Source organism: Vicugna pacos, chromosome 3 (assembly GCF_048564905.1).
Source record: "Vicugna pacos chromosome 3, VicPac4, whole genome shotgun sequence".
NCBI classification, from domain to species: Eukaryota; Metazoa; Chordata; class Mammalia; order Artiodactyla; family Camelidae; genus Vicugna; species Vicugna pacos.
The window spans coordinates 90,409,075-90,433,636 of NC_132989.1; the positions used below are offsets into that span (position 1 = coordinate 90,409,075).

At 39.6% G+C, this 24,562-nt stretch overlaps 1 protein-coding gene across 5 annotated transcripts in view; it reads right to left on the reverse strand.

Moving 5' to 3' along the window:
- NNT (nicotinamide nucleotide transhydrogenase) overlaps positions 1–24,562 on the reverse strand; it is an 89,406-nt gene that overhangs the window by 35,787 nt on the left and 29,057 nt on the right. For all 5 annotated transcript variants that reach the window (XM_072958734.1, XM_031676185.2, XM_031676190.2 and 2 more), the window contains 7 exons: positions 22,124–22,212; positions 18,823–19,010; positions 6,087–6,220; positions 5,602–5,793; positions 4,895–5,048; positions 1,727–1,888; positions 731–841 (listed from right to left, as the gene is read on the reverse strand). In XM_072958734.1, the coding sequence (XP_072814835.1) occupies positions 731–841; positions 1,727–1,888; positions 4,895–5,048; positions 5,602–5,793; positions 6,087–6,220; positions 18,823–19,010; positions 22,124–22,212 (1,030 nt within the window). The remainder of the gene's footprint in view (positions 1–730; positions 842–1,726; positions 1,889–4,894; positions 5,049–5,601; positions 5,794–6,086; positions 6,221–18,822; positions 19,011–22,123; positions 22,213–24,562) is intronic.

Below are 24,562 nucleotides of genomic sequence, written 5' to 3' on the forward strand. Positions count from 1 at the left end.
TCTATTATTCAAGCCAGTTCCACTGAAGGGGAGGAAACCTAAATACATTCAGGAAGAAAACTTGCTATCAGAATGCAGAACCAACTATTTCTGCGTGACTAAAAGTAAATAGCCATTCAAGCAACTTGGGAATGCAAGTGATCAAAGGCCAGTATTTTTTTCCAATAGGTTACTGTGTTTGTTAAACGCTATAATAAATGAAAAAAGAAAAAAATACCCTATTAACAGGCACCAGGTTTGCTGCACATGGTAAATAATTTTTAGCTACAAAATAGCATCGAATGAGTTTCATACACAAGAGATGTGCTGGGCTTTCAGTTTTCAGGAACACAGGCCAGGATGAGGTAAAAGGCTGAAATTTTATCTAAAGTTATACTCATTCAGAGATGTTATGGTGATAGCTCTAAGTCAGCTTAATGCATAACTATGCATTCAATAACTTTCCAGTTAACATGCAGCAAGACATCATTTTATTTGTTTGTTTTGGGGCACTGAGGGGGAGGGGTGTTCTTTTATCAACTAGTTTCTAAAAGTTACACATGGGCAAAGTAACTGATTTCCCTTCACAGAGAACAACTGTCATCTGAGCGAAACATTTTTTAAAGGCATGATAAAACTCTTAAAATCAAAATGTCTATTTTGACTCTGTGAATGTCTGTTTGACTTATATTCACTTCTCACGGTCACCATTAAAAAAATAGCACCCTGGGTTCTTTCATGGTCCTCGTACCTGCAATATTGATTGAGGATATGAATGTAGCAAGAGCAGCCAGGCCCTGAGGAGTTGTGGAAGGATACAGATGCCCTCCCATCAGCACCAATCCACCAACTGCAGTCAACCCTGGGAAGAAAGCATCAACGTGGTGAACAGCCATAGTGACACCGGCAAACCAAACGCCATAGCCAAGAGACCTCGCACGCACATGCATCACAGAGGAGAATATTCTCGCATGCCGTTCTCACTGAACTCTTTCATGGACAAAGGTTTAACAACACATTTGCTCCTTTTGCTTAAGGCTTCCACCTTTACCTTTCTAGCTCTGCTCCCCTGATTGATATAAACCAGTAATGTTATCAGACAACATTACTTATGCTGAAAAGGGACCTCCAGGGGATAAACTGCATCTGAACTGGAAAAAACTATGCATGAACTATAAACATATGATGATGAAAGCCCTGGCTTTCGGCTTTCCTGAGTCTAGTACTTCTTGGAATTGGACCTGTTCCCTGCAGAGATCCTGGAAGCTATGCCTATGGCAAGACATGCCCACTGGGGCCATGAGGCTTCCGAGCCAGGGCAGCTCCCACACCTGTCCAATGTGGGTTTCACTCCTCAGATCTGAGCCATCACTGGGGGCCAGAGAGAACAGTCTTGAGAAGACCTGTGTTTACTGCCGCCCAGACCATGCTGCTACTGTGAAACGCTGGCTTCCACACTTTATCAGATAAATCCTTTCTTTGAAGGAAATCATAACTTAAAAGAAGTAAGAGTGGCCCTGCAATGCTTGAAATGGGAGCAGCCCAAAGGCCTGACACACCCCCTTGGCCTCCTACTTCCAACCCCACCCCTGCACCATGTAGGAGCCCGAGGCACCACAACCTCCACCTCAGATGCCAAGCCCTACAGCTGGAAAACACAGACTTCAGACACCTCGTTGGAAGTGCTCCTAGAGTTGAATAAGCCCCTGCAGACCTAAGGGGATGGAAAATGAGAACAGGAACAAACCTGAGATTGCATTAGTGACAGACATCAGTGGTGAGTGGAGAGCGGGGGTCACTCCCCAGACGGTGTGGTAGCCCACAATGCCAGCCAAGCCGAAAGTGGTCACCATCTGGGAAAAGGCTAAATTGGGAGCCGCAAGGCCCAACCCCAGCATCCCAGTGAGGCCTAGAGAAAGAGAGGACACAGTGTGAGCTCACATCCAATTATCTCAGGAAGATTAAAAGCACACACACCCACACACAAACAAACATGTGGGATAGTCAATGCTATTAAATTCCACACCCTTGCCAATAATGAGTTTTTTTTTTTTCAGATTTCATGATTGGGAAGGGGGTGGCGAAATGGGATTAAAGGTATTGTGAACAAAATTCAACTTCCTGATCACCACCCCCCAAAATAAATTGTAAACATCTAGCAAAATTTATGAGTCACATTAATAACAATTTATACATCTTACTCTGTGTAACTTGTGCTCTTCCCTGTTTTAACTTTCATTGGCAATGCCACATGTGTTTATACAAGTGTTTTTATTCCAGAATTGTATGCCTATAAAGGATCTACCAAAGCATTTTCTACTTGGGCAAGACACAACCTTTATGAGACAGAGGCTTTTGTGAAGCCAATTTCATGTCACTCAGATTTGGCTGAGGAAGAGGGATTTTAAAAGAGTAGGAAGGATTTCATTCACTCCAGCACCTCCCCAAAACATATGGCTTCCACCCACCCGGGACAGAAGTTTTGCAATTGCTCCTGAATCTGGACTGGACTGCTGGCCAGGGCAGTCAGCTCCAGCCTCAACACCAAGTCAGCAAACAGGATTTTACAAAGAAAAGGGGGAAAAAAAGTACAAATTAAGAATGTGCAGAATATGAACAGTCAGCTCTGAACATACATCTTTAATTATCGCCTTTCCTAACAGCAAACATGTGGACGGTTGTTCCGTAACAGAAGAAAGGGTTACCTAATGGTCAGTGAAAACCAAATGATATTGGGTGACCTGGGAGCTGGACTTTTACTTTCCTGAATAAGATACTTTTTTCCCTTGATATAAACTATTTCTTTATAAGTGGCACAGCTGGAACATTAGCAAATGACATTAATTTTACTTTAAACCTTTCAGTAAGACTGTAATTTAATTTTTGTTTTCCTACCCACATATAAGATTTCCAGGGTTCCAATGGATGGACTATTAACCATCTGGAGGGAGAATTAGATAGAATATTGTTTTGTGTTCCAGTTAAACATTGGAGAAGCTGTGCAGAGTTATCATTAAGGACAAGTTTTCTTAAGCCAGACTGCCTGGTTCAAATCTTGACTCTTCTGCTTGTTAGCTGTGTGATCTCGGGCAAAATTACTTAACCTCTCTGTGCTCCAGTAACCTCATCTGTAAAATTATTAACCCTTTCTGTCTTCATCTGGATAAAGGAAATAATAATATGCCCACTTCATAGAATTCTTATAAGGAATAAATGAGCCAAGGCATGTGAAGTGTTTAGCACACTACCTAGCACTCATTCAATGCCCACATTAGTCAAGAAGCACTAATTATCATAATCTGCAATCCACTGTGTTGGGCATCTAAGGTAGATATCACACATCTGAAGGTTTTCTTAATAACTATTTAATAAGCTAATGTCTTTTCTATAATACATTTAATAACGCCAAATATGCTATCTCTAGTCTGTATAACAGGAAAAAGAAGAGAAAGGCAGAGAAAAACAAAAAAGAAAGAAAGAAAGAAAAGGGAAGAAAGCAAATCACATTCTTTGAAAAGTCCTATTCAAATAGATGCCCAACACATACATAAGAAAAATACCTGGCTTTATTTTAAAGGAGGGAGTTTAAGGTAAAGTAAAATAAATATAAAGCCATCCTTTTATTCACTGGAATATGCCATAGTCCTATCTATTAAAATGCAATAAATCTTGACCTAATAAACATAAGAGGAACCTGCAAACCATCGTATATGTCTTGCTGTATTTCCTTAGGAACCTCAGAGAGAAATGGAAATGTGCACCCCTGCTGACAATACTGCCCATGTACAACACAACAGTAAGTGCAAATCGGGACACTTCTCCATCTACTCACAGTGTTCACAACCAGAGGCCTTTGCCATCATTTTGCTGAGATTTGCTCTTTCTCCAAGGAGAGTTACATACTTAGCTTTAAAACATCTGGACTCACATGGGAATTTGGAGAATGCTGAGGCCACAAAAATTCTGTGCACCTGGTGCTGGTTCTTAATTCTTTATAGTTTGCTTTAGTTTGTTTTTATTTTTGGCTCTAAGCAGATCTAAACATTTTTAATTCATTCTATGAAAGAGAAACCATTTTAAAACCAAATATCCATATATCAAACTCTAACAATTCATAGCCAGAATGAATACTTATACTATTTTACAATAATTTAGTGTCTTCATGAAGATAAATTTAAAAACAAAGAATCTATGTTAAATCGTTAAGAAAGAGGTGGGGAGGGTATAGCTCAAGTGGTTAGAGCACATGCGTGGCATGCATGAGGTCTTGGGTTCAATACCCAGTACCTCCTCTAAGAATAAATAAATAAACAAACAAACAAACCTAATTACCTCCCTCACCAAAAAAAAAAGAAAAGAAAAGAAAAAAATTGTAAAGAAAGAGATAAAAATTTTTAAATTGAATTTTTTTTACTAAGTGAGTAACTTGGGGGGTTTATTCTTCAACGCAAACATTTGGTTCCCCAGTCTGACCCAATGGTGCAGATAATCACAAGTGAAGTTTTATAAACCACAAAAATAAATAAATAAATAAGTAACCACATCGATACGCACTTAACACCAACACAATCTGACATACGCTACTACCCATTCTATTTGACATAAATAAAAATATTAACAATTACATCTTCAATGTTCTCTATAAAAGGAAAGTATTAACAGCCTGGGTATTATTTCACACGCATGCATTCCAGTAACTAGCCCAGGGCCTATATCCCTGGGGGTGGGCAGCCCACGCCACCTCCACGTCCACAGAGGTGGGACAAGTGACCTGTATCTGAAAAATCGCCTCTAACAGGCCCGAGTCCTGATGGAATCCAGAGAAGGACAACGGCATTTCATTTACTCATTTTGACAATACATGCTCACAAAATTCAGAGAATCAGCACTAATTCCTAAGAAATGGGATCTTCACCTGCTGTATACACAGAAGCTGACGTCATCGTCTTCCTGAAGGGTGTAACAGCGGCTGCTTTTTCAGCCTCTAGCTCAGCCACTGTCTTCTGTTTAACTGGGGCACCTTGAGGAATATTTTTCGGTGTGGGAGCGGGGAAAATCACTTCGCCATCCTAACAGAAATTAGAAAAATACCATTTTTTAAGTCAATCCAGCGTTGAGACCAACACAGACAATAGCTAAAATTCTGGGGGGAAAATGTTCTTCTAAAAATAATTTAAACAAATATATAAATTCATGTAATTTATAACTTATCATTTATATAACTATATAATGTGTACATTAATATATAATGTTTGTACTTTGCATATACACATAGATGTATAATTAGTATGTGTATGGAACATATAAGGAAGAATACAAATCAAACCTAAATGCAGATAGGTAGGGGAACGTTTAATTTTTATTTTATTCAGTGTTGGGGTTTTTGGTTTTTTGTTTCTGTTTTTCCAAAGCACTGCATATTTCAGGTAAGTCATGCGTGTATATAAGTCAGTGATATTTTTCTTTAAATTATTCTACTGTTTTAAACAATTTTTATTGGCAAAAACCCAGCACATCAGTACTTTACTAGAATATATGATTACAAAACAGGACTCTTCCATGAACAGAAATTCTAGAACAAATGTATTATGACCATAAGAAGGAGCAGATCTCTTTACTCACCTTCATCACTACAGTCCCTCTAATGACATGGCCCATTGTACCAAAGTCAAAGTCATCTTTCACTTCAAAATAAAAATTATCTTTATCGGGGCTGATGGCCTTCAGGAGCTTGGTGATGTTGTTGGAATACAGGGTACTGGCCTGAGTGGCCATTCGGCTGGGAAGGTCTGTGTAGCCTATGTGAGTAACTCCCTAAATAAACAAAAATACAGTCAGGGAGGCCTATTACTGAAAGCTCACCGTCTTTCTAGGACAATTCTCAGTCAGAGTTCAAGGCTGACTTTTGAAATCATGCATCTTTATAAATACATACATATCCTCACAAACAAATACATATTTCAGTAGAAGCTTTAAATGTGCCTATTTTTAATCTTAGAAAATTCCCGGCCATCGTTTCTCTACAGACTTAAAGGAATAAACAGTCTCTCACACATCACCGAAGCTGTGGGGATCGGGTCACAGACAGAGGATGCTTTTTGCTCTACCTTATGAACATAAAGTTCTCCCGGCTTGGTGGTTTCAAAGTTTCCGCCAGCCTCAGCAGCTAAATCCACAACAACTGACCCTTCCTTCATGGACTCGATCATTTCTTTATTAAATAAAACGGGAGCTTTTTTACCTAATAAAATCAAAGCAAACAGTACAAATTACATGACATGTAGTATATGTTTAATTCTATGTTCTAATTATTACAGTGGTCTCTCAGTACTCAGGGATTTAACATCTGAAATTTTAGCTCTGTCAAGAGCCCTCCCCCCGCAAAGTCCATGACACAGGTGAGACCGGCCACTCCCCTAAGGAAGAAACAGGACCAGAGAGCATGCAAAGCCAGAGTGCGGGAGGGAGCGGCGGAGCCCTCCCTTTGCTAGGCAGGGAGATCTCAGCGAGCACTGCTCTTCTCAAGTGGTTTCCACCCAGAACAACTCATGAAGAGATGAACATTTTGCCTGTTTTCTGAAATATGCATAATAATGAGCTAGTAAGGAAACTCTGTCCACCCTGGTGCTGGGAATCTACTGGTAGATAAACGGAAAAGATCCCTGTTCTCACGGAACATGCTTCTCATGAGATGTTTACATTTCAGCCCATTCACTGATTCTTACATAGAAGGTAAAGCACCAGACAAGATTTTTCAAGTGAGCACACATCAGTACATTCAACAGGGCCCCTCACAGTCAGCTTATTATCTTGTTCAAGTTTCCTAAAACAATATAAATACCTAAGCCAAAAGAAAAAGGAAATAAGCTTGTGAGATCGGCTATAGGAAAGCAGAGTTAATAGCCTAATTATCTGTATCTTTCCTTTTGAAAGTTTTCATCTCTCTGTTTACAGAATTTCAATAAAAGCACTGTCAATTTTATAAATGAAAATCAACTTAAAGTAAAATTTGCATTATAATAACCTGTTTTTCAATCTACCTGATTGGAATATGTATGATTTAAAAGAGAAAAATTGCCTTTATTTGTAGCACATGTGAAAAAAAAAGTTGTGAAGATACAAGTGGGCATGTATATAGTATCAAATTGAAAGTGCTCACCTGTACCTTGCAGTTGTTTACTGTCATCAGCCTCCCTTCCTAGGGTCCAGAGCCTCTTCTCTATTAAGCAGCCTTTCGTTTATCACAGCCCTTCCTCCCACCTTACTTGCACCCTGATATGCTTTAAACTACTCTTTTGGCAATATCCAATTTGGATCCAGGTCTACCCTCTTTGACTCGCAACTACACCAACTTTATGACCAGCAACTTCACAAATTTGACCTGGCATCAAACTAATTTCTCCTGCCCTGGAAATTCTGAATTCCTTCTTCCTTCTGAGACATCTACAGCTTCAGATTAGATCCTGGATCTGTAATGCTGTCCTTTTTATAAGACATCAAGTGGCCGAAATCATTTAGGCTCCCTAGAAAACATCCAACGGATCACCTGTTTCTCTTCTTCGATTTTACTTATTCAACTTTCACAAAACAATTATGCAGTGGCTGACACACCTTTAAATGCACAAACACACACACACACCCTTGAATCTAAACAGAGATAAGAGGTGTTCTGTCCATATTATCACTCTGAAATTCAACCACTTTTGAAAAGATAGCATATTATTTCACACAGAGTATTTTATTTAGTGTATAGCCAAATAACTGGAAACTAAATTTTAAAAAATACTTAAATCACAGAGGAACATTTAAAAGACATGGAATTACTAAGAGTAAAAAGGATAAACAAAATAGTAGACATAGGATGCTCCCATTCAACATAAAAATTATATACATGAGTGTTCCACATATATGTCTATATACACACCTACATAAAATATTACATATACTACACAGGTCCTAGTAAATTCTATAGTATATAATGTTTAACAGTATCAGGATACCTTTGAGTGGTAAGAATAAGAATAATTCATTTTGTTCTTGGTGCTTTTCCTTATCTCCCAAGTTCTCTAGAAGAGCTTGTTTTAATGTTACAATTTTAAAAATTCAGTAAGTGCTACAGGGAATACAATGAAGAATACGACAGTGCAGCCGCCTTGAAGCTCTCACATGTGGATTAATTTTTTGAAAATTCTGAAAAGTGCAGATATGCAAATTGAAAACAGAAGTGAAAAAACAGAGCCAAAAGAGGAGCGGAGAAGTACATAAAAACTCCAAATGAGCAAACTCTCAAAAGATTAGGTCAAGAGAGGGAAAGCCAGATAAGGAAATTTCAAAACCCTATCTTACCCTGATGGCCTACAACGGTAAGAACGTCATGTATGACAAACATGGCATCACAGAATAGAAGGAATGAAAGGAATAAGATGGTTAGTTAGGTTTTAGGGGGAAAATCTACCCAAACCGAATATCATACTTCAAACTAAACTAAACACTATACATCAGAATGATAAAGGAAGAAAAGCAACCCAAAAAGAAAAAGAGAAAGAAAAACTTTGGTGAATATCTCTCTTGCCTTTGGATTAAAAAATATTTCCTAAACTTACAGCAATGGGGAAAACTACAAAAGAAAACATAAATAGATTTAAGTATGAAAAATGCATATAGTAGTAGCCTCAAAAAAATTACACGATAAAAAATTAATATAAAAGCTCACAAAAATTAAAATGAAAACAAAACACTAATATCCTACTAGAAAATGAATACAAATGACCTATTCAAAGAGAAATAGTAACCAAATTTTTAAAAAAGTTCACCCTAAGAGTCAAAGAAACGTGAGTACAAAAAGCAAGATACTTTTTTTCCCTCAAATTCAAAGAATCAACAAAATCATAATATTGCTGAAATGCAACAATTAGCCAGACAATCTATTGATAAGATTATTAGCTGCATCATCTTTCAGGAAAGATAGTTCATCAAGTATACATCAACTGCCAAAAAGTTGATATCCATTCATCCAGGGATTCTACTTCTAAGACTTGTTTAACCCCAGGGAAATAAGTGAAATATGGATACAGGAATAAAGCAGGAAAAAAAAATGTTAGAACATTATTTTTACTTGACAAAAACTGAAAATCAATGAAAATCCCAACTTTGGAAGAACAGTTAAATAAAATATGGTACAGACAAGCACGAAAATTCTACAAAACCACTACAATACATTTAGAAAGAGTTCCCAATGACTTATTACATTAAGGGGAAAAACTTGTAATATTAAGTGGGGAAAGTAAGCACAACATTGTATCCTCATCTAACATGATAAAAAGGCACGGGAAAGGCTGAAAGGAAATGATAAAATGTTAACAGTATTTGTCACTAAGTGGAGGGATCACAGATGATCTTTATTTTCTACTTTGGACTTCACTGCATTTCCAACAAAAGTCGCATACTATTTTTATAAAAAATAAAGTACTCCTGCATAATCACAACCAGTTTCTCCTTTAAGTTGGGGACAGAGATTAAAGAGTTGTACTAGAATAATTAAAATAACTTAGAAATGCCATTGGCCCAATCTGTTTACTTACCAACTGTAAAGGCTTCACCCAAAGTCCTCCACCCTCCCTGTGACAGCAAAGGAAGCTCTACAGTTAGGATGGCTTTCAAAGGTTGCATCCAAACACTTATACTGGGAGACAGAAACATAACTAAGGGTGGGTAACAAACTAAGACATACAGATGTTTTATCACATACAGAGAAGAATATATCCAATACTTAATGCAAATCCTTCAAATACAGAGACATGCCCTAACACCCCAGCAATGGCCCTGTGCAGATCCTAGATACAAGGGTAAAAGATCACAGAAGCACATCAGGTGTCGCAAGACAGAACTGTAGGAGAAGGCATAAGAGTTCATAAAAAATGCAGGTAAGAGAGATTTTTTTAGAGGTACAATTGGGCTTTCCCCTTTTGACTGCTCACTTCTGTTAATTTTATCATTTGTCTGCAAAAGATGAGATACACAAAAAGACCAAGTCTGTTAAATTTCCTCAAACCATCTCCCCTACCACCAAAAAAAAAAAACAAAACCACTATGATTGGAAACAACAAGGAGAAAAAAATTTTTACTATATTCCCTGGCACAATACAAACTGTGGGTGAAAGGTCTGGCATGATGTCCAACGTCATGAATTTGTCATATTTCGTGGTTCTTTCTGATTCGTAGACATTAAGTTCCTATTAAGATTACTGAGTTCCCTCCCAGTTGGGAGTTTATGTCCACACTTTTGCCAAGACAATGGCAGGACACCACGTACTCATAATCATTCAAGAATTCATCCATTCATTGACTCAATTAATATTTATTTAGTGTCTAACCATGTGCAGGCTAGATGGGGAAGGAAAATTTATAGCTCTGAGGTCTAATATTTTAGGACTGAGAGGCTGTATTCAAAGGTTAGTTAATAGTTTTTATTACTAGGATAGCTGAGGTATTTATAGCACTCATCTAAAAATTTTAACTATAGAATTTCCCAACTGGTTGGCCATTATTTGGGGTGAGCAGGGGTGCCACAGATTAGTGTAAGGTCATTGAATCTCTGTGTGCACCAAGAACTGACAGTGGACTGAAAAAACACTGCACACATGTGTACTTTCTACATGTGTGCGTGCATGGCGGTGATTCATACAAATTCGTTCTGAAATGAGACTGAATTCATAGTATCTTTTCATACTCATGTGTTTTCCCATTAAACAGATGCAGTTTTTTAAGTATTAAAATTCAAAATTTCTAGAAAAAAATTACTCACTTCTAAAAATAGCTGTAACAACTTATTGCTATGTAACAAAAGAATATATCATTGGCCTCTCTACAACTCTAAACTGAAAAAGAGAAATTTAGCTTAAACTGAATCTCAAAAGCTAAAGATTTGCAGGAAAGTTTTGCAATATATTACCTCTCTGAATAACTCAGGCCTAACAGGATCATCTGAAGTCAATAAATTCCCAGATTCTATCTCACTGGGAAAAGAATCAAGCCCTCACAGACAACTTTAATCACACCAAAAAAAAAAAAAGAAAGAAAGAAAGAAAGAAATTAAGAGGAAACCACGAAAAATATTAAGAACAAGACACCAAGATTAAAAAGGTTTACCACAAAATTTTATAATGATTACAAGGAAGCATTTAGCATTATTTACTGGAATTATTCAATGGCACATAATCAGATGGGGAAATTCCTAACTTCCTGGCCTATAAGGCGTCAAATTAGGCAGGCTCAAGAAAAACTCTCTGCTTTAACAAGAACATGGCATATTTAACATTATAGTAGCAAAGAGATTAATAATATAAATTATCAAACATATTTATCTAAACCAAAATAGATTTCTCATAAACAAGTACTACAAAGACAAGGATAATTTTTAATGTAACACATCATACATGGACTAGATGCAAAACAGAGCATGTAAAGACATTCTGAACCATAGTACTTACACATTAAGAAATGTCATTCTAATAATACAGTTTTACACTTTGCACTGATGTTTACCCAACATCTTCTTGTTGCTACTCTGATTTTCATTTTCTCTACACAGTCCACGAGCTCTGGGAGAAATGACCTGAAACTGCTCTAGAAGCAGGCCTGGCTGGCCTAAGGGTAATCTCATCACCTTCCTGATGACCGGTTCAGAAATCCAGAAGTAAGCCAGGGTCATCTCATGCCCTGCCACATGGATTGGTTCAGAGGTGGGCATGTCACTCTATTAAGACCCGTAAGAAGGAAGGAAAGTGTACTCAGGGCTTCTGAAAAAGAAGTTTCCTTGTTCTCGGAGAGGGAACCAGCAGAACCGGCTTGCCTCGTCCTCTGGACGTCGTGCTGGGCTGTGCAAACCGGAGCCTGAAGCTGCCCCTGCTGCCCTCCCCTCTGAGGGGAGAACCAACTCAAGGAGGGCAGAGCTGCGGAATCTCCGGTTCAGAGAGACACATCAGCTGTTCGGCACTGAAACTGGAATTTACATCTGCTCTCGCTGACTCTAAACCACAGTCTGATCCCCAATGAATGGATTCAGCATAAGCAGATAAAATTAAAACTGGAGGAGGGGAAAGAGGCTGTCTGCTACTCATCAAAATCCACATTTCTTACAGGTTGAATTGTGTCCCCAGAAAAATTCCTATGTTGAAGCCCTAACCCCAGGTTAGGGTTTAGAATATGACTGTATGGAGAGAGGGTCTTTAAAGAAATGATGAAGTTAAATTAGGCCACTAGGGTGGGCCCTAATCCAATCTGACTGGTATCCTTAAAACAAGAGAAAATATAGACACACAAAAAAAGACACCAAGACCATGTGACGCAGCAAGAAGAGGACCTTCTATAAGCCCAGGAGAGAAGCCCCAGAAGAAACCAAACCTGCCAACACCTGGAACCCAGCTTCTAGCCTCCAGACTGTGAGAAAATACATTTCTGTTGTTTAAGCTGCCCACCCAGTCTGTGGGATTCTGCTAAGGCAGCCTTAACAAACTAATACAATTAGGGCACACAGGCCACAATTCCCAGCCTCCTTCACAGTTAGGTCTGGCCATGTGAGCAGGGATGGTGTGTGTCACTCCTAAGTGTCCCATGCACACTCTTCCAAGTCCCTTTCCCTCTGGCTGGCTAGAACAGAAGCAGGGCCCTGAGCAGCCTCCACAGCCTCATAATGATGATGGTAACATGGTCATACCCGAACCCCAGCTGCACACGAAGGAGCACTGCCCGCCAACGTGTCCACCACTGGTAACCGAGCAAGAAGCACATTTCTGTAGTGTCTGAGCTTTGGGGTAAATGTGCTGGAGCACCTAGACCACCCTAACTAATCCTGAGGCACAAGAAAGTCCAGAAAAAGTGGAAAGAAGGAAGAACAGAAATGCGTATGGTGGAAAGTGCTGGTTGTAGCAGTAACTCTTAGCAGGCACTGCTTCCCCAGAGAGAGCCTCAGCGTCCAAATCCTTTTCAGCTCAGGGACTGCCAAGGAGGGGAGCACAATGCTTCCTGATCTTGCAACATACTTCTGGAGAAATAATAGGTCAAACCAAAAGACAATTCTGTGCCATAAATTTTCCTAGCAGGACACTTGTTAAATTTGGCCCAGACGTCACTGAGTGTGCTCAAACACACTCTGAAAAGTCAGGACTGATACATGGCAATGGAAAACGCCACAACTTTGGCACCTTCCTCTTGATGACAAGCTGCCCTGCCTCTATTGAAAGCTACAAAGAGGTATGCAGACAGCCTGTGGTTCCCACCCCTTGATGTTACAACATTTAAATATTTCTCTCTGTTCTTCAAACTTCTCAAAACAAATGAAACCTTGTATGAGTAATATTACAAAATGCCATACAATCATACAATCCATTTAAGGGAGGGGAGGATGGTAGATGAATAGGATTAGTCAGTTAAAAAAAAAATTAAATAATTAAAAAAAATTGGAAATCACTGATCTGTATAGTTTTGTCCTGTAAGACCATAATGCTTACAAAAGAAGGAAAAGAACAATTTGAAAAATAAGTCTTTATTTTAGAGAAAAATCTTGTATGGTCATCAAAACAATATTATCTTTTTGGAATTTCATAAAAGGAGAGTATATTGCTGTATCAATTATTTCCTTGCCTAAAAGAACAAGTTTGCAAATTACGGTGGGAGGTTATTCTTTTGTACTACATTTCTACTCCACGTGAAAGATGGAGTCAAAGAGACTGGCAGCATCAGGTAGAGAACCACTGTTGGGTTTCTAGGAGAGTGAAATCTCTCAGGTTTGTTTTCCTATGTGTAAGGCCCTTGCATCTCAAGGGAACACACCCACTCCCAACTCTCCAGTCATACAAAATCACCACAAAGGTCCTCCAAGGGACGGATTCTACAGACCCTATCTGGTAGAGATAAAAATTAAAGGTACCATTACCCTAATTTGGATTGTGCCTAAAAAGAGGTCCAAGTATATACAGCCTAAAGTATTATAATTTATAATCAAGCAATGAGTATCTTCCCTCCTGGCTAAGAGGACTGTCTACTTCCTAGTTCTATCTGCTGAGAGGTGGCGCTGACCATCTCAAACTGCCAAGTTGGCAAGGTCCTGGTTTCAAAATTTAAGGAAGCTAGCTTCCCAGTCTTAAATTAGCCTCTCCAGTGTCCCTAACCAAGAGTGTTCTATCTTTCCCTGAATAGCACTGGAAAAATAAAAGGGATTGTACCCACCGAGATCTAAGGAGAGCACCCAGGCTAGCTCAGCGCGTGCTGAGCCACTGTTGTGCGCCAGGCTCTCTGGTGAGCACCGGCCACAGGAGGGATAAGCCAGGCACTCCTGCTGCACCCGCAGGATGACAGGGCACCAAAGGGCAGTGAGACTGAGAACCACCTACTGGAATCTGAGGCACAGGGAAATGCTATGAATGCAGGAAAAAACAGTGTTTCCCAGGGACCAGGGGATGACAGACACTACGGAGAAACTACTGAGCGGGATTTCAAAAGGCAGGGAAGAGGGGGTCGGCATTCCAAAGAGAAGGAACGATCTGCGCGAGGACCGGAAGTCCTGGGCCAGTGTGTGGGGTAACGGCAGCCAGCAGGACGGAAATCAGGCCCAGAGAGCAAGGAATTAGTTTAACACGAGGCCCAAGGCTAAATCAGGACTAGAAACTGAAAGGCAATGAACACCTTACGAAGGAGTGCACAATTTAGAGCACAGGGAAGGGTGGGGGCGGGGCAGGGGGCATGTGATCCAGTCCTGATGACTTTAGACGCCTTTAGCGAATGATGCTGGGGACCGAAGTGGTCCAGGTTACTGTCATCATTACTAAACAAAACCCCAGGCTTTCCAATAGCTGTGGTTCAATTATGAAATGAGGGCAGGACCTGAGGTGGGGAAGGGGAGAGCAGGAAAGCTAGATGACCCTGTGATGCTTAAGATTTTCTAATCAGGCGGTCATCAGGAAAGGGTTTAAATGGAGGAGCTTTGTACCCCGCAGGGTAGATTTAGTGCGCGCCCCACAACACTCTTAATTCTCACGGGAATTTAGGCAAAATTTGCCTAACACATCACCAGTGTTAAACCACTGTGATCCCTCCTCACTCCACGCCTATAATCCCCTCCCTAATTTTCCAACCTGATTTAGTCTCTTGCTGATTAAATATTTCAAGTCAATGAAGTCTCTATAAAAGGGTTCCAGAACAACAGAAATGCTAAAAAATCTCCTATGGTTCAGAAGGTTTAGTGAGAAAGTCTATGAGCAGAGCCTAAACATTAGCAGAGGCGGGGCTGCTGTCCTTCTTAGTGGTGACCCTACAGGTCACAGAGCTGGGCGGGAGGCTGAAAGTTTTCTCTGGGGTGCACAGTGCCACAAAATGGGCCTGTCAGCTAGGCCCTATCTTTATTTTTTTTTTTAGTATTTCCACAAACTTTCATTTATTTTAAAAATTATACTAAAATACATATACATAACAAAATTTACCGTCTTAACCATTTTAAGTGTATAGTTCAGTAGACTTATGTAGATTCACATTGTTGTGCAACCAAAGAACCCTTTTCATCTTGCAAAACTGAAGCCAGTAAACACTAACTTCTCTTTCTCTCCTCCCCCATCCCCTGGCAACCACTCTTTTAGTTTCTGTCTCTATGAATTTGACCACTCTTAAGTACCTCAGATGAGTGGAATCATACAGTATTTGTCCTTCTGTGACTGACTTATTTCACTTAGTATGATGTCTTCCAATTTCACTCATTATTTCTACAAATTTTGAGTTAGGATTTTATGAAGTAGAGAACTAAACAGAGAACTGGAGGTGAATTTCTGTTAGATGACATCTTGAGTGACATAGCCTCATTCTGTTCAGAGATTTCATGTCTTTGATTTCTGAAGTACAACATTATTAAAGAGGATTAAAAATGCTTTCCAAGTATGTCTGGTAAGACTGGTTCTTCACCATGTCTCAAATTTCCTGATATAAACCCAACTGAATTATTTCTACCAGAAACATAATCAAATTATGGAGTAAATAATGTAATTAATACCTTAAATACAGTTACTTTCCTTTGAGCTAGGTCCTATCTTAAAGGTATCTACAGGAAGTGAAATCCAAGCCCTTAACCCATCACCCAGCCCGATTGAGGGGATGTAGGTGATGGTACAAGTTATAAGACCCAAGATCCAGGCAGCATAAAACCTAGCTAGCTACAGAAATACTTCCTTCCACCTACAATCTTCATTCCACCTACAAACTTCACTAGCACAACATTACTGTCTGTTCAAGCCCACTGACTGATGTGTGCCTAGGAGGAATGAAAACTTAACAACACTGTAAGATTACTACCTGAAGCTAGTTAATTGCCTGTGTCCCTCTATCAACATTCTTATCCATGCCAGGTCTTCAGTACAGCCACGAGGATCTGGGTCTAAGGAATTTCAGAACCTGTGACATTTGACTTAATCCCCTTTGGAGCCACTCAGGGAAAACTTAGAACAACTTTTGCTCCAAGAGTCTATTAAGAGTAAGACACACCATCAGCTGACCATGCAAAGGCTCAGGACAAACACCAGCAAGGGTACAATGCCAAAGACACTGTTTTTAAAAGGGCATCTGTATCTTTATATAATCTTTTCAGTTTTTTTTTTTAATGGTCATGTTTTCAGGTTTTAGTCCTCCAGGGATCTTGAAGAGGTTCAGAAAGATCATCTTCTTCCTTATAATAGTCTAATTAGCTTTTCTCTTCTGAGGGGCTTACCAAAAATGTAACAGAAAGGTCCTTCTCAGTCCAGCCTTCAGTGAGCTCTGGTGAAGGATTTTGTGCAAGTTTACAGCACTCTGAGCAGATGGCTTCAGAAAAGACTGAAATAGGAAAGGCTCAGCAAAACAGATTAATAAAACTTCTTCTGCAAGTCTTCTTTAAGACTATTATATAATTTGACCTGTTAACTAAAAAATGCTTACTATAAACTACTTGTAAAAAATAAGATGTTATGTGGGGTAGGCCCTTTTAAAAGTCTTTATGCGTTTTATATGAGAAGTCTGGAGATCTATCACTTACTTTAAGCTTTGTAATCAACAATAATTCTATATACTATGTCCAAATTATCCTCCCTTCTTTTTGTTAAGAGAATGACTTGACTATAAAGAGCTTTATGGCCACATCATTTACTGCATGAGCAAATGCTTTAGTGCCCTCTACTGGACATTTGTTGCATCTAGTCAGCTCCTAACTCCTCTTCAACAAGCAGTTACCTTTCAATGGTGGCTACAGCAAAGGCCACCCCGTCTCTCCTTCAAAGCCACCTGTGCAACAGCTGAGCCAGGGGCCACTGCCACAAAAGGAAAGGATGAATCCTAAAGTGCTCTCCTGCCACTTCCTGTCCATGAGTCCTATGGTCGCTGACAGATTTCACAACCCCCACCCTGGGCCCCCTGCCTTGTCTGATCTGCACCCACCTCCAGGAACAAACCCCAGCCCCATTTCTACACATATAGATTTTTTCTAAGGGCTGAGCCCCTATCACCCTCCTGCCTGTCTGCTTCATCTAGCCAGCTCCGCTGGGATGTGGGTATGTGGAGCGAGCAGCTCACCCACCAGGTATTACTTAGGTAAACAGGGGACAGAGGAAGAGCTTGGGAGGCACAAGCTCAGAGAGATGATGCCAATCCACTCCCTGCCCCTGGATGTTTAGTAGCCAGATGTGTGTGTGCATGTGTGTGTGCGTGCGTGCGTGCGTGTGTGCTGGGGTGCGGTGCAGAAGAGAATGTCCCCTTTCCCACAACCTCATTACAATTTCTCCTAACTCTCCAGAGTCCCCTAGAGAAAATGAGGCTCCTTTTGTAGGATCAAAAACAAGCAACCTGAACCCTGTAAGCTCCTGTTATCTGGCCCACTTCCTATCAGAAAGGGAAAAAAATTAGAGTCAGCATGGTATTCATTATTCAACAACAGAAGGAAAAGAGAGGAGGAGGTAGGAATATAAGTGGTGGAGAGCTTCTTCACTTCCAAGTCTTGCTAGATGAGGCTACTGTTTACTGAGTAATAAATGCTGGTTGGCTTGACATCAATCACCTCTTGAGTGAAAAATATTCTTTATAAGAGGATGTTGTAAAGGACTAAAAGTAATTCCTGTCATCAGAGAGCTCACAATTTGGTTGCAAAGACCAGACTCATCAAAGGAAATAATTAAAAAGTAAAAAAGTATCAAATCCTTTAGTAAAAAATACATATTGGAAATTCCATAAATATATACATACACACACAAAGTCCTCCTCTCTTTCTCATTAATGTATGGAAAAATAATCACCAAAGAATTAAAAACAAGGGAAAGTATAGCTCAATGGCAGACCGTGCATGTGCTTAGCTTGCACGAAGTCCTGGGTTCAATCCCCAGTACTTCCATTTAAAAAAATGTATGTATATACTAAAAACAGTTATCTCTGGTGGAACTCCAGATCTGTACTATTTTTTCAGCACTGTTGGAATTTCCCACAATAAGAATGTAGTATCTTAACAAAGAAAACGGGAATAAGTTAAACATCAACTTATCGCGGATGCAGAGGAAACTGCTTATAAATATAATATTGTACACAGAATATGACATATGAATCCAGTTAGATAAAAATACACAGAGAAAAGACTGAAAGAAAATAGACCAAATTATTAATGACCGTTTTTCCTCTAGGGGCTGCAGTCATTTTGTCTTTTTGCCTTTCACATGCTTTCTCATTTTCTAGAAAGTACATCAATCTTTACTTAAAGAAATCCAAATGTTAAATGATTATTCCCCCTCATTTTAAACTATCCTTAATGAAAGTGCTTTGCCAATAACCACGGACTTAATGACCAACCTGGGATAAGCGCTGTGCTGATGAGGATGTCCACGTCCTTGCACTGCTGAGCGAAGAGTTTCATCTCAGCCTCAATGAACTCTTTGGACATCTCCTTTGCATACCCTCCTTGTCCCTCACCGGATTCCTTCAGGTCCACCTCTAAGGGCTCAGCACCCAGAGACTTGAACTGCTCCAAAGCTGCGGCCCTGGTGATCACCGATGGGAAAGCAGTGGTTACTTTAGGCCCTTAATACAGGAATCAAGATCGTCATTTACATATGCATTTTTAAGAAAACGGTATATATTCAAAAGTGGACACTTCCTTTTAATGTCTTTGACCAGACCGTTTCAATTTTTTTCTAAAGACAGGTAACACTTTTATGACACTTTTTTTCCTGGAAAAAAAAAAAACTACATGAAATTCCAACTCTTACTTAGTTAAGTTACAAAAGGAATTTCACTATTGCCAACTCCAGTCATCAATTACATTTCTTATGGCTCCACTGTCAATGATGATGTGAGATGTGACCTACAGTCAGATTTGACATCATTCAAATCACTCAAGTTGAAGTTTTCATTTGCAAGTGTTCTGACTTATGGGGACTTTTCCCACATAAATGACTCTTTTACTTAGAAATATTGTTACAAAGTGATTTTTGCCTCTAGTCCTCATTAAATTGTGTCTGAGAAAAGCAATCTATAAATGAAATAGAAGTAAAAATGTGAAGAGCTAACACACTTAAAACATGTAAAAATATATTCAGTTTAAAAATAAACAAAACACTAGCCAAGCAAGCACTGGGTACTAGCTGGAAAACCAGAGCCCACAAAAATCTCAGCTCTGTGGCAGACCATGAGTTTAACTCACAAACATCCATCCCACTACAGTGAATCCCAAACCTCCCTAATGGCAACAATCACTCCGCGTACTTGTTAAAAATTCAAATTCCCAGGCCCCTTCCCAGACCCACTGAACTACAATTTCCAGCAGAGAGGCCAGAAGCTCTGTTTTTAGCAAGAGCTGCAGGTAATTCTTGCCAGAGGGAAATCTGGGAAATGATGGTCTGAGCTTATCAGTCCCCCAGCAAGTGCCATAGTCGGAGAGTGGACACAAAGGTAGGACGTAAAAGGCAGGGCAGAAAAGGTAGGTCATGGTTGAGCAAGAGCTTATCTCCGTTTCTGCTGGCTGGAATGAGGAAGCGTGTAGCCCAGGTTGTCTCGGGAGGTCAACATGTAACTATAGGGGACATTAGCCAAAGCTGAGGACAGCAGAGACAAGAGACAGAAAGAACCTAGGCTTAGGTTAAAAAAAAAAAAGTAAGTTAAGCAGTACTCTCAGTAAAATTACATTTTTAATTAATATGTAGAAAACAGAAATTATACTAAAATGTTAATAGTTATCTCTAGTAGGATTTTAGGGTATTTTATGTTCAGTTTTTGTACTTCTCATATTTTTCTGAATTAGGAGAATAAGCATGTATTATTTTTATGATCAGAATGAAAATAAACTGGATAAGTTATTGAATTGATTTATATTCTCTTTGTATTATGTAAAATAGGGCTATTTATTCCTATTTCACAGAGTAACTATAAAGAACAAATAAAATAAAGCATATAGCACAATGCCTGGAAGAGAGGAAGCATTTAGTACAGGTGTCTTGCCAGCCGATTGTTTTTGTAAAGGAAGTTTTATTGGAATACACATTAAAAAAAAAAGACAAAAAAGAAAGTAAAGCCTTTATATTTCTAAACTTTGTAACAGAGACAACAGGCAAGATACTATTGTTATGAGAATTTTGTTACTTTTTAAAGAATTCAAAAATTACACTCCTGTAATATCACTGGGTAATGAGTTGTCCTTAAGTCTTTAAGACATTTAACTGGAAATATATACCATTTGGCTTTCCAACAAGAATTTACAATCAAGTATGTTTTCCAATATATTTAGACTTCATATTTATAATATGATACCAACCCCAGTCTCAAAATAGTGATTCGATTAACTAATGAGCTACAATTCTTAGAAAAGCATTATATCAGATCAGCCACATCTTTCTTCTTTGTATACTTGAGTTATCTTCATAAACTGTAATTAAAAATGAAGTTAAGCAACAGCCATATTCTAGCTGTCTACTCACTGCATAATCTAAACCAATGACATCAACGTAACTTTTATAAATTCTCAGTAGTTAACCCAACACAGTTTCAAATCATCTCCAAATCAAATACATACATTTCCACTGTAATACTATTGGTCCACTACAATGAAAACTTGAACAACCTGCTTTCACCAGGCTTGGATGGTTTCAAAAACTTCACATCGGTAAACATTAAAAATAAAAAGCTAGGACTAATGATATGCTTAAGTCTGGCTATCCTTGGCTTGTGTCCTGGTTACTTCAGGAACATCTTTTCTCATTTCAGCCAGACAGCTTTTTATCAGTACATCACTTCTCTGAAATCCAGGTGAGCACTGTAAACCACATTCCATGGAACATTCTTTACTCTGAAATGTCATATTCTTTTCAACTGTGAATAGTTGCATTTCTTTGTCATCATTCTATATTCGAGATTAACAGTGGTATTACCCCTCTACTGCCCTCAGCTGATAGTCAATAACTGCATGTTTCAACCTCGAAAAAGTATTGGAAGACATAAATGGTAACAACACTCAGCATGCATTTAATAAAAGCTAGTATTGTCTTCTGAAATGGAGAACCATGTTAATTAAACTTCTCTTTAAAGAAAGTCCAGGAAAATGTTGAAATGTCTGCTTTAAAGAAACAGGCACTGATCATAATCAAGGGCTGTCACTCAAGGGATCTACTGCTGCCCAATGCGCTTTACCTGCGTCCATCCGTTCGGTGCAGAGCACGACTCTCATCCCTCATCTGTCTCCTAGATCTCTCCCTTTCTTCACACTCACAAAATCTTTGTTCATGCCCTACTGAGTACCTACACACATTCTGAGCAGAAACAACACAGCAGAGCAATGTGTTAGAAAGTCAGGGCAGAGAGAACTCTGGTCCACATTGCTAATCTACGTGAAAATTCAACACTAAATACGAGTAGTCCGTTTACAGTTTCTATTTTTTTATTACATCGGCTGCACTGCGTCTGAGTCCTTAAATTCTTTTTCCCACTAAGTAATACATTTTCACTTTGAGTGAACTTTGAGAAAGTGGAAACGCTTTTAAATGGAAAGAGCTTACAGAGCAGTTTCAATGTGCTGCTTTAATTTATAAATTCTAAGGAAAGCATAATTTCTACCTGAAACAAGATAACTTACCTTAACAGCAATCGCTAGGAAAGCACTCACCTTGTGTCAAATCCCCGAACAATGGCACCCATCGACTTTGCTGCACCTGCAGAAGCGAGCCCAGCGACACCCCCACCAACTATCAGAATCTAGGAAAGAAGGCAGAACCCATACGTTCAGGTCATGATCAACTGCCTATGAAAATCGTCAGCTACAAACTATGAATGCCTTGTACACAGTTAGCATCACTAACACACCAGGTGGTGCCAGTGATGACAGTCCAGACCTCAACAGTATTGAGTTGGACAGACTTCCCCTTAACCTAACCACTGCTGTTTTTAAAAAGTTTTTTATTTTTTTTAACTGCTGGCAAAGGCCAACAACCTTCACTAAAAATAGCTTGGCAATCAGCATCTCGGTGTAAAAGCTACATACAGCGCCATCAGTATCACGCATGTTAAAGACTGACAGGTTTTTTTCCCACTGTATCAAAGCTACTTCTACTCAAATCCCCAATGTAGCACTCTAGCTTCCTCTTCCCTTTCAAATTCTAAGATTTTTCTATGTTCGTAAAACATCAAAATAAGTTTCAAAGATGTGTACAACTTTGGTGGTGAAATATCTACCTCAACTCCTATTTTGAGCTCAAATGCTTCTGAAATGTGCAGGTGACCAACTACCTATCTTTGGACTATTTTGAATGAACTGCACCTGAAATCCAAAGCAATGTAACTAATCTCCTGTGGAAGGACTGGAGCCAAGAAAGTCAAACAATTGCCCAGAAACAAGAGTCTTCCCCGCCTTCTAAGAAACAAAATAAAAACAGTGTTGTCTTCTAGTCTGGAATGGGCCTTCCTGAGAAAAGTCCTATTATACTTTCCAGTCCACTGAAGGCAACTCCTTGTTGCTGTTAAAAAAAAGCCACCCATAGAAACAGTAAAGTTTATAAATTCCCACCCACCCGTCATGCCCACATCTCCTTCCGCCTCTTTAAGACCAGGCTAGTGAAACTGTGCTCCAGCAACCGCTAGGCAGTATCTCAGGTATCCTGTGATTTGACCTTAAAGGGGATAGTTTGCTTGTCAGGGAGAGGGGATCTACAGGAAAGGGGACAAAGAGGGACCACAGAGAACAAGCTAGCTCTGGGCTCCAAGGCACCAACCCCACTCTATACATTGAAGCCCCACCACAGCTTTTAAAAACAAAAAAAGTTAAAATAAGCAAAAATCAAAGGACTGGGCCAAGTTATCCTGAATCAAGAAAAAACAAAAGACCCTATCATTTAAAAGACAGAATCCATTCTCCAGAGAGGGAAGAAGGGCTAGAAATGGAGTTAACGATCAATCACTCCTGCACAATGGAGCCTCCATAAAAATCCCAAAAGTACAGGGTTCAGAGAGCTTCTGGGTTGCTGAACACACAGAGATGCAGAAGAGTGATGCCCAGAGAGGACATGTACGCTCCAGGCCCCTTCCCACATACCTTATATCTCTCCCAACAGGATGTTCATCTGTATCCTTTATCATATCCTTTCAAAATAAGCTGGTAAACAGTAAATAAAGTGTTTTCCTGAGTTCTGTGAGCAGCTCTAGCAAACTAATCGAACTCAAGGAGGGGGTTGTGGAAACTTCTGATTTATAGCCGATCTCTCATAAGCACAGGTGACAACCTAGACTTGTGACTGGCATCCGAAGGGGGGGTTGGGGCAATCTTGTAGGACTGAGCCCCCTAACATGTGAGATCTGATGCTCTCTCCAGGTAGATCGTGTCAGAATTAAGTTAAACTGTAGGGCACCCAGCTGGTGTCACAGAATTGCCTGGTGTGGGGAAAATCCAAATTTTCCCCACACCAAGCAATGTCCCCCAACATGCTTATTGGGGAGAGGGTGGTCTATAGGAAAGGGGAGAAAGAGGGACCAGAGAGAACAAGCTGGCTCTAGGCTCCAAAGGACCAGCCCCACTCTATGCACTGAAGCCCATGGCTGCTTCATTTCAAAAACAAATAAAATTAAAATAACTGGTGACCCAAAGTATCAGAAGTGAAGTGTTCTATATGAAAGTTAAGAGGGAACACAGGAGCAAGAGTGGAGTTTTTCCAAAACAATCAAGTCAGGGATTCCCTCATCTGCAAGAGAATCTGAACTCTAACATGACCTGTAAGAGAGGCCCCGCATCATCCAGCCCCAACCTACCTTTCCAGCATCATCTCGGATCACTCTCCAATTGCTCATCACACTCGAAACCAGTGGCCTTCATTATTCCCCTAGAACACACTTGAACTCTTTCCCACCGCAGGGCCTTTATATGTGCTATTCCCCTGGCCTACAATCCTGAATCCCTGCTTTCTTCCTCCCCAGCCTTTAAGTCCCAACTCAAATGTCAGAGGAGTCTTCCCCATTGCCCTGATGACAGCAGCTTGTTCCCATTACTCACCAACATATCATCCTTTCATTTCTTTTACATCTAAAATTATCTTCTATATTTGTATGATTTTTTATT